This window comes from Lichenostomus cassidix, chromosome 27 (assembly GCF_008360975.1).
Source record: "Lichenostomus cassidix isolate B80296 chromosome 27, HeHo_3.0, whole genome shotgun sequence".
In the NCBI taxonomy this organism is placed as follows: Eukaryota; Metazoa; Chordata; class Aves; order Passeriformes; family Meliphagidae; genus Lichenostomus; species Lichenostomus cassidix.
The window spans coordinates 1819940-1833238 of NC_139507.1; the positions used below are offsets into that span (position 1 = coordinate 1819940).

The 13299-nt window shown below is 51.6% G+C and overlaps 5 protein-coding genes across 6 annotated transcripts in view; 3 read left to right on the forward strand and 2 right to left on the reverse strand.

Annotated features, from left to right (window-relative positions):
* Positions 1-13299, forward strand: part of LOC146426446 (feather keratin 1-like) — a 41964-nt gene that overhangs the window by 2037 nt on the left and 26628 nt on the right. The window lies entirely within an intron of this gene.
* LOC146426447 (feather keratin Cos1-1/Cos1-3/Cos2-1-like) lies at positions 1127-1865 on the forward strand. The gene has a single exon (XM_085039897.1). It carries the CDS (start codon positions 1145-1147, stop codon positions 1448-1450), a length of 306 nt encoding a protein of 101 aa, XP_084896023.1. The 5' UTR covers positions 1127-1144; the 3' UTR covers positions 1451-1865.
* On the reverse strand, positions 4598-4903 carry LOC146426448 (feather keratin 1-like). Its single transcript, XM_085083424.1, has one exon. The coding sequence runs from the start codon at positions 4901-4903 to the stop codon at positions 4598-4600; it is 306 nt and encodes a 101-aa protein (XP_084939550.1).
* Positions 7502-7864, forward strand: LOC146426449 (feather keratin 1-like). The gene has a single exon (XM_085083392.1). It carries the CDS (start codon positions 7522-7524, stop codon positions 7825-7827), a length of 306 nt encoding a protein of 101 aa, XP_084939518.1. The 5' UTR covers positions 7502-7521; the 3' UTR covers positions 7828-7864.
* The window catches only part of LOC146426450 (feather keratin Cos1-1/Cos1-3/Cos2-1-like), a 5824-nt gene continuing 3677 nt past the window's right edge, over positions 11153-13299 (reverse strand). For both annotated transcript variants that reach the window (XM_085083698.1, XM_085083697.1), the window contains exon 2: positions 11153-11894. In XM_085083698.1, coding sequence (XP_084939824.1) covers positions 11568-11873 — 306 coding nt within the window. In that variant the 5' untranslated portion in view covers positions 11874-11894 and the 3' untranslated portion in view covers positions 11153-11567. The remainder of the gene's footprint in view (positions 11895-13299) is intronic.

The window sequence follows — 13299 nt, forward strand, 5'->3', positions numbered from 1 at the left end:
TCATCACCTTTCCTGTAACACTTGCACCCAGTGAAGCTGCCCCAGTCAGCCTTGCCTCAAGCCTCCCTTTTGCTGCTGCCCTGTGTGGAAGATCTTCTTGTTTCCCTCCACGTGTTTTCCTGATTCTGCTCCAAGTGGGCTTTGGCTTTCTGAACCCCAGCCCTGAAATATTCAGCTTGGCAAACGTTCTCCATCAGCAAAGGGCATCAAGCAGGAGAGAAAGGAAAGCATGTCCCTGGAGAAGCAGTGGCCAGTGGGCAATGGAGGGCCCTGAGCGGGGGGAGAGAGCAGCAGGCAGGATGTCCTACAAGGAGAGGAGTCTTTGGGTGCTCTGCTGCTCTGTGCAGGGCAGGGCAGAGCTTGGCCTGTCCCTGCAGAGGCAGCTGCCAGCAATGGCAAATCACTGCCCTGAGCCAATATCCCCTGGCTGCATGGGACCCTCTGGCATGAGGGGCACATCCTGTGCCTGCATGGACACGCTCTGACCGCAGGTATCATCAGGCATCTCATGGCACACATGAAAGGAGCTGCAACACACCAAGCAGGTCAGAAATGAGGAAATGAAATGGCAGCGTTGATGGAAATCAAACCACAATGAGTGGCATTAGGGAGGATATTTTGCTTTGGAGGTGAATGTGTAGGAAAATTACTGTCCTTGTGCAGTGCCTGTGGGCCTGGGGCAGTGCAGGAGCAGTATAAAAGGGGGACCTTCTCCTCACTCTCTCATTCACTCCTCTCACCTCCATCTCCTTGGCATCAAGGTGAGTCTGAAGCCTTTCCTTTCTTCTGCCTCTGGGTCTTCTGATCCCATTCTTTGCTTTAATCCCATTTGCCTTCTGAGAACTGCCTGTCCTGGCAGAGGGAAGGGGCAGAATTTCTGCATGGAGAGAGACTGGCTTTTGGCTGTGGTGTCTCCTGAGCTTTAGTCTGTGCATGGAAATCTCTGGACTTGGTTGCTCTTGGGAACATTTTTAAGAGCTGATTGGAAAGTGAAGCTGTAGAGCTTCTATCCATGCAGCCTTCTGCTGTCTTCTTCTCTCTGTGTTTCTCCATCATGGTGTGTCAAAATACTCCTGTGACACAGCCCTTCCTCAACTCTGCTCCTCAATGTCCTCTCTGCCAGGTGCACCTCCAGCCCCAAGACATGTCCTGCTACACTCCATGCCGTCCCTGCCAGCCCTGTGGCCCCACCCCGCTGGCCAACAGCTGCAATGAGCCCTGTGTCAGGCAGTGCCAGGACTCTACCGTTGTCATCGAACCCTCGCCTGTGATTGTGACCCTGCCTGGCCCCATCCTCAGCTCCTTCCCACAGAACACCGTGGTGGGATCCTCAGTCTCTGCTGCTGTTGGCAGCATCCTGAGCTCTCAGGGAGTGCCCATCAACTCCGGGGGCTTTGGCCTCTCTGGCTTGGGCAGTGGCATCTGTGGCACGAGGGGCCTCCCCTGCTAAAGCTCCTGGCGATGGCCCTGGGGAAGGGACCCCGGGACACACAGGATGGAACTGCCCTGGGCACACAGCACCAGCTTGTTGCTTCCTGAGGGCTGAGCAACCCCAGCAGCCCTTGTAGAAGGACAGAGCCAGCCTGGGCTGTTGGGAAGCACAGCCCATCCCTGCCTCTGGCCTCTTCCCCTCTCTCTTTTCCCTCCTGTGTCGCTGTTCCCTTGTGCTCCCCTAGGCTGTGAGATCCACTCAGCCATCCTCGGGAGGACCTGCTGGCTCCACCCCCTGGGTAGGCACCTGCTTGGAAAACACACCCTGGAAAACGACAGACTGTTGTTTGCCCCTTGTGCTCTTTGCATTGGCATCTCAGCTTGGTTTGACCTAGTTTTCCTGTTTTGACTCATTAAATTTCTTTTGCATCGCAGCTCATGTCTTTCTCTTATTTATTCCCCCACAAATCGTCTTCCTAAATGCCCAGAAAGGAAGACATTGCTCAAGGCTGGTTGTGGGAGGGGATTGCTGGGGATGGTTGTGCACATGGTGTTAACACAGACTCAATTTGAATATTCTTAGTTGTGCAATATATAACTATGTTTTCTAATTTTCTCTACCGGCCTGGAGCTGGAGAGCATGGCCAGGTGCTCTTCAATGATCCCAGCGATGAAAAGATGATTTTTGGTCTCCCCTAAAGCATTCTCTTCCCTAAACTCTGCAATCCTTGGGCCCTCATCCTCTCCTCTGCAGCCAAGTGCTCCGTTCTCCTCCCCGCCTTGGCCACCTCACAGCAAAGTCTCTCCACTTGGTCCAGGTGGCTCTTGCATTACAGTCTGTCCCCAACACAGGGGATGGCATCAGGGGAGTGCTGAGCAGAGCAGCATCATCACTCCCACCCACCTCCTGGTTCCCCTCCTGCTCATACAGCCCAGGATTTTGCTGACAGCCGCCAGTGTTGGGGCCCAGTCAGGGCAATTGCCCATGTTGTGATGGGGTGACTGCAAAAGCCCTTTTCCCTGTCCCTGCTTTGGGGCTGCTGCTTGCCAGGGGCTGAGGGAGGTGTGGGGAGACAGGGCTGGTGTGTCCCAAGTCAGCTGCCCTTGACGGCTCTGCGGGGACATGTGTCCCTGTGCCCAGCTGTGTCCTGCAGCAGTTCAGCTGCTCCTGGGCAGCCCTGTGAGTCACTCAGCCCACACCCAGTGCCTCTCCTGCCCTATGTCTGTCTGGGCTCCCTCTGTCCTGAAACATTCCCAGGGATGATTCTCTGGGTGCAGACAGGGCATGGGCAGGGCCAGGGGAAGATGCTCCAGTTGTGGGCTTTGTGGGTGTGTTTAACCCTGTGAGCACTAACCACCGAGCAGCTCTACTCTAGATCTGCTTTCCCAGTGGGATGGGGGAGAGCTGGGAGAGCAAGAGAGAGAGAGAGAGATGTTTTGGTTGAAATAGATTTAAGAAAGAAAGGGACAAAAGAGAAAACCCAGAAAAGGTGACATACAAGGAAGTTGGAGACAGACATTATATCAAAGCCTGCAGTGACTGGACAAGGAGCAAGATATTTAATGTGAAATAGGGTAGATGTAGAAGGCACAAAAGTAAGAAATTTATGATCATGAATGTGGTGAGGCACTGGAAAATATTGGCTACAGAGTGATGTGGTGCCCCATCTTGGCAAGGGTCCAAGGTCAGGTTTGAAGAACTTTAGAGTAACCTGAGGTAGTGACAGATATCCCTGTCCATGGGAAAGGCTTGGACTAGATGACCTTCACTGGACTCTTCCAACTGCTGAAAAATGTGTAATATGTCAAGATGATCTCAATTCACGATGATCTGTGATGTCAGATAGTCCTGGTTCCAGACAGGACAGAGTTAATTTTTGCAGCAGCCAGGAGAGGGCATGGCCAGGTCCCAGAGGTTATTTTATATCCCCTCAAGTAATTGCTTGGAGCAGGAGAGGGAAGGGAGTATTTTTGGGAAGGAAGGGCTCCCTTGTAGTTGCGACAGTGTGGCTGCAGTTGGGTTGGGAGCTCTGTGGTCACATTTTGGAGTGTGAGTTGCTCTCTCTTTTGTACACTTCCTTATCAATATTGCTGCCATTACTGTTTATTTTCTTATCTCATTGCTGCTTCCAGTAAATTTTTCTTATCTCAACCCATGATCTTTGCTTTTTGTGCCTCCAATTCTCTTCTTCAGCCCTCCACTGTGGAGAAGGAGGGGAAGGCTGGAGAGCAGCACGAGGTTTTACTGGGAGCATTAAACTGGAGAATACCATTGCTAAACCACAACAAAGATCTCTGGATACTTTCCTGCCTAATCAGCAAGAAAGGAGACCTAATGAGTGGAACAGGCAACAGCTGCCTCCCCTAGTCAAGAACATCTGGGAACTAACAAGCTTAAAGGATGTAGTTGTCCTGGTTTTGGCCCAGATGAGCAGACATGGCCAAGACCCTCAGGTTGTTTGATACAGCTCATGTCATTGCTGAGCTGGTGGGAGTGGGATTCTCTCTCTTTTGCTTCCAGGAAGAAGGGTGTGCCTTCCAGTGGGAGAAAGCTAGGAGGGCAGAACAATCTTGTATTGTTTTAATTTCCATGTAAATAATTTGTCTTATAGTTTTTCTTATTAATATTGCTGCTGTTGCTGTTTGTTTTCTTATCTCAATGCTGTTTCCAGTAAATTGTTCCTATCTCAACCTGTGATCTTTGTGTTCTGTGGCTTTAAAATAAGGGTGGGGAGGCCCTGGCACAGGTTGCCTAGAGAAGCTGTGGCTGCTCCATCCCTGGAATGTTCAAGGCCAGGTTGGATGGGGCTTGGAGCAACCTGGAATAGGAAAAGGTGTCCCTGCCCACATGGTGAGTTTTAAGTCCTTTCCAACGCAACCTGTTATGGGATTCTATCGTTCTTTTTAGACCCATCAAGACAGGGGAACTCAGAACCCAGAGGGTCACTCAGTACACACTGAGCACACACAATGCCAGCCTGTGTTGACAACCAGTGCAAAACCAGCCCCAAAAACCTCCTCCCAGAAACACCCCATGAGAACATCTCTGCTTTGGGAGCGTGTTTGCAGGGCAAAGGATGACACAAAGGCATGGGATGGGATGCAGCAGAATTTAATTAGTCAAAAGAGGGGGATCCAGGAGGAGGCTCCAGTGCAGGGTGCGGCTTTAGCAGGGGAAGCACCTTGTGCCACAGATGCCACTGCCCAAGCCAGAGAGGCCAAAGCCCCCAGAGTTGATGGGCACTCCCTGAGAGCTCAGGATGCTGCCAACAGCAGCAGAGGTAGAGGATCCCACGGCAGTGTTCTGTGGGAAGGAGCTGAGGATGGGGCCAGGCAGGGTCACAATCACAGGCGAGGGCTGGATGACCACGGTGGAGTCCTGGCACTGCCTGACACAGGGCTCATTGCAGCTGTTGGCCAGCGGGGTGGGGCCACAGGGCTGGCAGGGACGGCATGGAGTGTAGCAGGACATGTCTTGGGGCTGGAGTGCACCTGGCAGAAAGAGCACAGAGGAGCAGACCATGAGGGATGTTTGAGGAGCAATGTGTTACCTCCTACAGGAAGGAGACCCTTTCCTTCATCTGTAGGGGACTTCACTAGTCGGCCACAGGCATTTCCTTTCCCTCAGAAGGGCCCCAGCAGGAATTCCCAGCAGGAATTGCAGACCCAGGGAGGATCCGACGTAGCCTACTGCTCCAGAGACATCTCTGCCAAGCCTGCACAATTTCCATGTCCCACTGTTTGCATTCTTTCCTGTCCCATAGTAAGCATTCTCAGGGCCCCAGAATATGACAGAGAGAGATATGTGCTGAGACAACCCACAAAAGGAGGAAAAGGGGAACAAGGACGAGGACAAGCAAAGACAGTTTTCCAAACTCACCTTGTTCCCAAGAAGATGGATGTGAAGGAGTGGATGAGAGAGTGAAGAGAAGGTCCTGCTTTTATACTGTTCCTGCACTGCCCCAGGCCCACAGGCTCTGCACAAAGGCAGTAATTTTCTACAGACTCGCCTCCCAAGCAAAATATCCTCCCTACTGCCACAGGTTGTGTTTTTGTTTCCATCAACACTGCCATTTTCATTTCCTCATTTCTGACGTGACCAGTAGGCCTCTGAGGATTCTTTCAAGTATTGAGATGAAAGACTCCAGGATTTTCTGGGCAGTGACACATCAGTACGTGCAGAAGATGAGTTACATGTGCTGGAGGGGTCTGTGCAGGCAGTTGACACCGATCTGGGGAAATATGGTGTGGTTGTTCTCTACGCTCTTTGCAGGCAGCTGGACATACCCTCCCATCAAGCCTGTCATTCTCCTGTGGCAGTTTGTTTGGCACCGTTGTCCCCTCTCATGGCTGCCTTGTGGGGTTCCCAATGTGTGCCATCAGCAGTTGTGATGGAGGATAACTTTGCTCTCCTGAACCCCAGGATTCCTTGTGATGTCTTATGGAGCTGGGTCCCTCCTCACTGTCGTAGGGGTGTGTGGAGGTTTAGTAAATACCTTGCTCTTCCCATTTTCCTCGGATCATCACACACTTCGACCTCATACGTTGGCCCCTACTAGCCAAGGATACTTTTCCAAAAGAAATTTATTGTCCTGAAAGCCCCCTGAGCCGTGGGAGTGAGGGTAAGACGTTCATGCTGAGAGCAATGTCTGTTTGAGCTGCTTGGAGCTGTGTACAAGGACCAGCCCAGTGACTAAAGATGGTTTTCCTGAGGCATGGATGGAGTTGCCCTTGCTGGAGCTGCTGCCCAGCTGTGTGTGGGTCAAGGGCCTGCACACAGCACATCACAATGCTGACACACGGCCAACACAAAATTAGAGCGTGACTCCATGGATAGGGAGAGTCTCTCCCTGGAAATTTTGCCTACTGAAGGCATTCCCTTGCGCTCCTGGGACGCTGCCTCCATGTCTGCAGGGCAGCCCTCCTTGATGTGGTTTGAGAGCTGGCTTTGCAACCAGGGTGTTTCTGAGCATATCCCCTCCCTGAGCAGCCCCAGGGCACCACAGGGTCCTTCCAGTCTCATTCACTGGGGAGTTGGGCGAGTTTCCAGCTTCCCCAGTGGTGCCAGTTTGTGCTCCAGGCTGAGGCAGCCTTTGGGTCAGGGGAAAGGAAGCATGAGGAAGCACTAATGCCAGGAGAAGTCATGTCATGTGAAGACCAGAGATGTGTCCCAGATGGTGGGGAGATGTTTTCTGCAAACCTTTCTTTAACTCCACAAAGCATTCTGGAGAGCAGCCCACCCCTAGCCAGGTCGATGAGGCCTGTGCCTCCCTCCTCTTCCACCCTCTGCTTGTATGGGTTGACTTTTCTGAGGCAATCCCTGACTAGGAGCTCATCCACTGCAATTGCAAGCAATCACACTTCACTGCCCTGAGTCATCATCTCCTGCCTGAATGGGACCTCTCCAGTATTTCTGTGCTCACTGATGTGATTCTGTGTGGGGTATCTGCTCGTTGTAGCACATGAAAGGATGCTGCAAGGCAGAGCAGGAATGTCAGAAATGAGGAAATGAAATGGCAGTGTTGACAGAAACAAAAGGACAGCTTGTGGCGTTAGGTAGGATATTTTGCTTTGGAGATGAGTCTGTTGGAAAATTACTGCCCTTGTGCAGTGCCTGTGGGCCTGGGGCTGTGCAGGAGCAGTATAAAAGCCAGCACTTCTCCTCACTCTCACATCCAGTCCTCTTGTCTCCATCTCATTGGGAACAAGGTAAGGTTAAAGACTTTTTGACTCTCCCTCCTTCTATTCTCCATCCTTCTGTTTTCTGCACAGACCTGCCCCTTTGTTCTATGGGGCAGCGTATGATGGGAGAGGGACAGGAACAGAAAATGTGCTTAGGAAGAGTTTGGGAATGGACAGAACTGAGTGATGGGATAGGTGGGATTTCCCTGGGATTGGTTGCTTTTGGCAGGAAACTTCTTGGATAAATGAAGTAAAAGCCTGTGGGTGTGAGTGCAACACCTCCAGCTCTTGTTCCCATCTTGGCTTGACAAGGCAGCTGCATGGTGTGGTGACAGGCTGCTCTTCAAACACCGCTCATGACTTGGTTTTTCTTGCCCTCTCTTCCAGGTGCATCTCCAGCCCCAAGACATGTCCTGCTACACTCCATGCCGTCCCTGCCAGCCCTGTGGCCCCACCCCACTGGCCAACAGCTGCAATGAGCCCTGTGTCAGGCAGTGCCAGGACTCCACCGTGGCCATCCAGCCCTCGCCTGTGGTTGTGACCCTGCCTGGCCCCATCCTCAGCTCCTTCCCACAGAACACTGCCGTGGGATCCTCTACCTCTGCTGCTGTTGGCAGCATCCTGAGCTCTCAGGGAGTGCCCATCAACTCTGGGGGCTTTGGCCTCTCTGGCTTGGGCAGTGGCATCTGTGGCACAAGGTGCTTCCCCTGCTAAAGCTGCACCCTGCACTGGAGCCTCCTCCTGGATCCCCCTCTTTTGACTAATTAAATTCTGCTGCATCCCATCCCATGCCTTTGTGTCATCCTTTGCCCTGCAAACACGCTCCCAAAGCAGAGATGTTCTCATGGGGTGTTTCTGGGAGGAGGTTTTTGGGGCTGGTTTTGCACTGGTTGTCAACACAGGCTGGCATTGTGTGTGCTCAGTGTGTACTGAGTGACCCTCTGGGTTCTGAGTTCCCCTGTCTTGATGGGTCTAAAAAGAACGATAGAATCCCATAACAGGTTGCGTTGGAAAGGACTTAAAACTCACCATGTGGGCAGGGACACCTTTTCCTATTCCAGGTTGCTCCAAGCCCCATCCAACCTGGCCTTGAACATTCCAGGGATGGAGCAGCCACAGCTTCTCTAGGCAACCTGTGCCAGGGCCTCCCCACCCTTATTTTAAAGCCACAGAACACAAAGATCACAGGTTGAGATAGGAACAATTTACTGGAAACAGCATTGAGATAAGAAAACAAACAGCAACAGCAGCAATATTAATAAGAAAAACTATAAGACAAATTATTTACATGGAAATTAAAACAATACAAGATTGTTCTGCCCTCCTAGCTTTCTCCCACTGGAAGGCACACCCTTCTTCCTGGAAGCAAAAGAGAGAGAATCCCACTCCCACCAGCTCAGCAATGACATGAGCTGTATCAAACAACCTGAGGGTCTTGGCCATGTCTGCTCATCTGGGCCAAAACCAGGACAACTACATCCTTTAAGCTTGTTAGTTCCCAGATGTTCTTGACTAGGGGAGGCAGCTGTTGCCTGTTCCACTCATTAGGTCTCCTTTCTTGCTGATTAGGCAGGAAAGTATCCAGAGATCTTTGTTGTGGTTTAGCAATGGTATTCTCCAGTTTAATGCTCCCAGTAAAACCTCGTGCTGCTCTCCAGCCTTCCCCTCCTTCTCCACAGTGGAGGGCTGAAGAAGAGAATTGGAGGCACAAAAAGCAAAGATCATGGGTTGAGATAAGAAAAATTTACTGGAAGCAGCAATGAGATAAGAAAATAAACAGTAATGGCAGCAATATTGATAAGGAAGTGTAGGATTTAATTCTGTGGTATTTGGTTATGGGGATGAAATAGAAACAAGAGATCTCCAAGGTTGGGTTTTAGAGCATGTGGGTTTATTGTGAAAGAGCATGGGTGCGAGAGGCCTGCTAGGCCGCAAGACGCAGCTCAAAGCAGGTCAGAAACACAAAAAAGAGATAGAGAGAGAGAGGCAAAAACAGACTGATTTGCCATTTACAATACAATAAATCATCCTCTGTGTTGAATATTCTAATTCTCCTTAACCAATCTAGGACAAGCTACAGACCCTACAAGATTTACATAAAACCTAAAAGAATCATCACATTACCATATGGGGTTATATTTTAAACCTTAAAAAACTGCTCTTTGGACCCTCCACCAGGCAGGCAGGTTCTGCTCTGGCCCTTGGACCTGCCTGCAGGCAGAGGGCATTGTTCTGTCAAGAAGGGAGATTACCTTCAGTGACCATTGTTTCCTAGTTATTCTTCAACTCAAAGCTTGTCTTCATCTCAATCTCGCTTATACTTTCTATATTCTCAGTATCTTTTGCAAGGTAATCATATCTATAAGGCTTTCCTATTTCATCTTCCCCAACAAGGAAGTGTACAAAAGAGAGAGCAACTCACACTCCAAAATGTGACCACAGAGCTCCCAACCCAACTGCAGCCACACTGCCCCAACTACAAGAGAGCCCTTCCTTCCCAAAAATACTCCCTTCCCTCTCCTGCTCCCGGCAATGACCTGAGGGGATATAAAATAACCTCTGGGACCTGGCCATGCCCTCTCCTGGCTGCTGCAAAAATTAACTCTGTCCTGTCTGGAACCAGGACTATCTGACATCACAGATCATCGTGAATTGAGATCATCTTGACATATTACACATTTTTCAGCAGTTGGAAGAGTCCAGTGAAGGTCATCTAGTCCAAGCCTTTCCCATGGACAGGGATATCTGTCACTACCTCAGGTTACTCTAAAGTTCTTCAAACCTGACCTTGGACCCTTGCCAAGATGGGGCACCACATCACTCTGTAGCCAATATTTTCCAGTGCCTCACCACATTCATGATCATAAATTTCTTACTTTTGTGCCTTCTACATCTACCCTATTTCACATTAAATATCTTGCTCCTTGTCCAGTCACTGCAGGCTTTGATATAATGTCTGTCTCCAACTTCCTTGTATGTCACCTTTTCTGGGTTTTCTCTTTTGTCCCTTTCTTTCTTAAATCTATTTCAACCAAAACATCTCTCTCTCTCTCTCTTGCTCTCCCAGCTCTCCCCCATCCCACTGGGAAAGCAGATCTAGAGTAGAGCTGCTCGGTGGTTAGTGCTCACAGGGTTAAACACACCCACAAAGCCCACAACTGGAGCATCTTCCCCTGGCCCTGCCCATGCCCTGTCTGCACCCAGAGAATCATCCCTGGGAATGTTTCAGGACAGAGGGAGCCCAGACAGACATAGGGCAGGAGAGACAGTGGGTGTGGGCTGAGTGACTCACAGGGCTGCCCAGGAGCAGCTGAACTGCTGCAGGACACAGCTGGGCACAGGGACACATGTCCCCGCAGAGCCGTCAAGGGCAGCTGACTTGGGACACACCAGCCCTGTCTCCCCACACCTCCCTCAGCCCCTGGCAAGCAGCAGCCCCAAAGCAGGGACAGGGAAAAGGGCTTTTGCAGTCACCCCATCACAACATGGGCAATTGCCCTGACTGGGCCCCAACACTGGCGGCTGTCAGCAAAATCCTGGGCTGTATGAGCAGGAGGGGAACCAGGAGGTGGGTGGGAGTGATGATGCTGCTCTGCTCAGCACTCCCCTGATGCCATCCCCTGTGTTGGGGACAGACTGTAATGCAAGAGCCACCTGGACCAAGTGGAGAGACTTTGCTGTGAGGTGGCCAAGTTGGGGAGGAGAACGGAGCACTTGGCTGCAGAGGAGAGGATGAGGGCCCAAGGATTGCAGAGTTTAGGGAAGAGAATGCTTTAGGGGAGACCAAAAATCATCTTTCTCATCGCTGGGATCATTGAAGAGCACCTGGCCATGCTCTCCAGCCCCAGGCCGGTAGAGAAAATTAGAAAACATAGTTATATATTGCACAACTAAGAATATTCAAATTGAGTCTGTGTTAACACCATGTGCACAACCATCCCCAGCAATCGCCTCCCACAACCAGCCTTGAGCAATGTCTTCCTTTCTGGGCATTTAGGAAGACGATTTGTGGGGGAATAAATGAGAAAAAGACATGAGCTGCAATGCAAAAGAAATTTAATGAGTCAAAACAGGAAAACTAGGTCAAACCAAGCTGAGATGCCAATGCAAAGAGCACAAGGGGCAAACAACAGTCTGTCGTTTTCCAGGGTGTGTTTTCCAAGCAGGTGCCTACCCAGGGGGTGGAGCCAGCAGGTCCTCCCGAGGATGGCTGAGTGGATCTCACAGCCCCGGAGAGCACAAGGGAACAGCGACATAGGAGGGAAAAGAGAGAGGGGAAGAGGCCAGAGGCAGGGATGGGCTGTGCTTCCCAAGAGCCCAGGCTGGTTCTGTCCTTCTGCAAGGGCTGCTGGGGTTGCTCAGCCCTCAGGAAGCAACAAGCTGGTGCTGTGTGCCCAGGGCAGTTCCCTCCTGTGTGTCCCTGGGTCCCTTCCCCAGGGCCATTGCCAGCAGCTTTAGCAGGGGAGGCCCCTTGTGCCACAGAGGCCACTGCCCAAGCCAGAGAGGCCAAAGCCCCCGGAGTTGATGGGCACTCCCTGAGAGCTCAGGATGTTGCCAACAGCAGCAGAGACTGAGGATCCCACCACGGTGTTCTGTGGGAAGGAGCTGAGGATGGGGCCAGGCAGGGTCACAATCACAGGTGAGGGTTCGATGACAACGGTGGAGTCCTGGCACTGCCTGACACAGGGCTCATTGCAGCTGTTGGCCAGCGGGGTGGGGCCACAGGGCTGGCAGGGACGGCATGGAGTGTAGCAGGACATGTCTTGGGGCTTCAGGTGCACCTGGAAGAGAGGACATTGGGGAGCAGAGTTGAGGAAGAGCTGTGTCACAGGAGTATTTTGACACACCATGATGGAGAAACACAGAGAGAAGGAGAAGACAGCAGGAGGCTGCTTGAATGGAAGCCCTACAGCTTCACTTTCCAATCAGCTCTTAAAAATGTTCCCAAGAGCAACCAAGTCCAGAGATTTCCATGCACAGACTAAAGCTCAGGAGACACCACAGCCAAAAGCCAGCCTCTCCATGCAGAAATTCTGCCCCTTCCCTCTGCCAGGACAGGCAGTTCTCAGAAGGCAAATGGGATTAAAGCAAAGAATGGGATCAGAAGACGCAGAGGCAGAAGAAAAGAAAGGCTTCAGACTCACCTTGATGCCAAGGAGATGGAGGTGAGAGGAGTGAATGAGAGAGTGAGGAGAAGGTCCCCCTTTTATACTGCTCCTGCACTGCCCCAGGCCCACAGGCACTGCACAAGGACAGTAATTTTCCAACACATTCACCTCCAAAGCAAAATATCCTCCCTAATGCCACTCATTGTGGTTTGATTTCCATCAACGCTGCCATTTCATTTCCTCATTTCTGACCTGCTTGGTGTGTTGCAGCTCCTTTCATGTGTGCCATGAGATGCCTGATGATACCTGCGGTCAGAGCGTGTCCATGCAGGCACAGGATGTGCCCCTCATGCCAGAGGGTCCCATGCAGCCAGGGGATATTGGCTCAGGGCAGTGATTTGCCATTGCTGGCAGCTGCCTCTGCAGGGACAGGCCAAGCTCTGCCCTGCCCTGCACAGAGCAGCAGAGCACCCAAAGACTCCTCTCCTTGTAGGACATCCTGCCTGCTGCTCTCTCCCCCCGCTCAGGGCCCTCCATTGCCCACTGGCCACTGCTTCTCCAGGGACATGCTTTCCTTTCTCTCCTGCTTGATGCCCTTTGCTGATGGAGAACGTTTGCCAAGCTGAATATTTCAGGGCTGGGGTTCAGAAAGCCAAAGCCCACTTGGAGCAGAATCAGGAAAACACGTGGAGGGAAACAAGAAGATCTTCCACACAGGGCAGCAGCAAAAGGGAGGCTTGAGGCAAGGCTGACTGGGGCAGCTTCACTGGGTGCAAGTGTTACAGGAAAGGTGATGATTCTCCAAGTCTCCTAGGCTTTGGTCTTCACTGGCCACCTTTGCTGTCCCATGATCAGGCTCCTGGAGTAAGGAAACCTCCACAGCAGAGGAGGAGGATCAGGTGTGGGAACATTTAAACAGACTGGACTGACATGAGTGTGTCCAACATGGCGATGGGCACACGAGTGTTGGTGTCAGTGAAAGCACCTCTGAACTCCCTTTGGGAAGTGCCAGCAGGCAGGGAATGCAGCTGACATGAGGACAGGGAGGAAGACCTGGTCAGGCAGGATATGAGTAGCA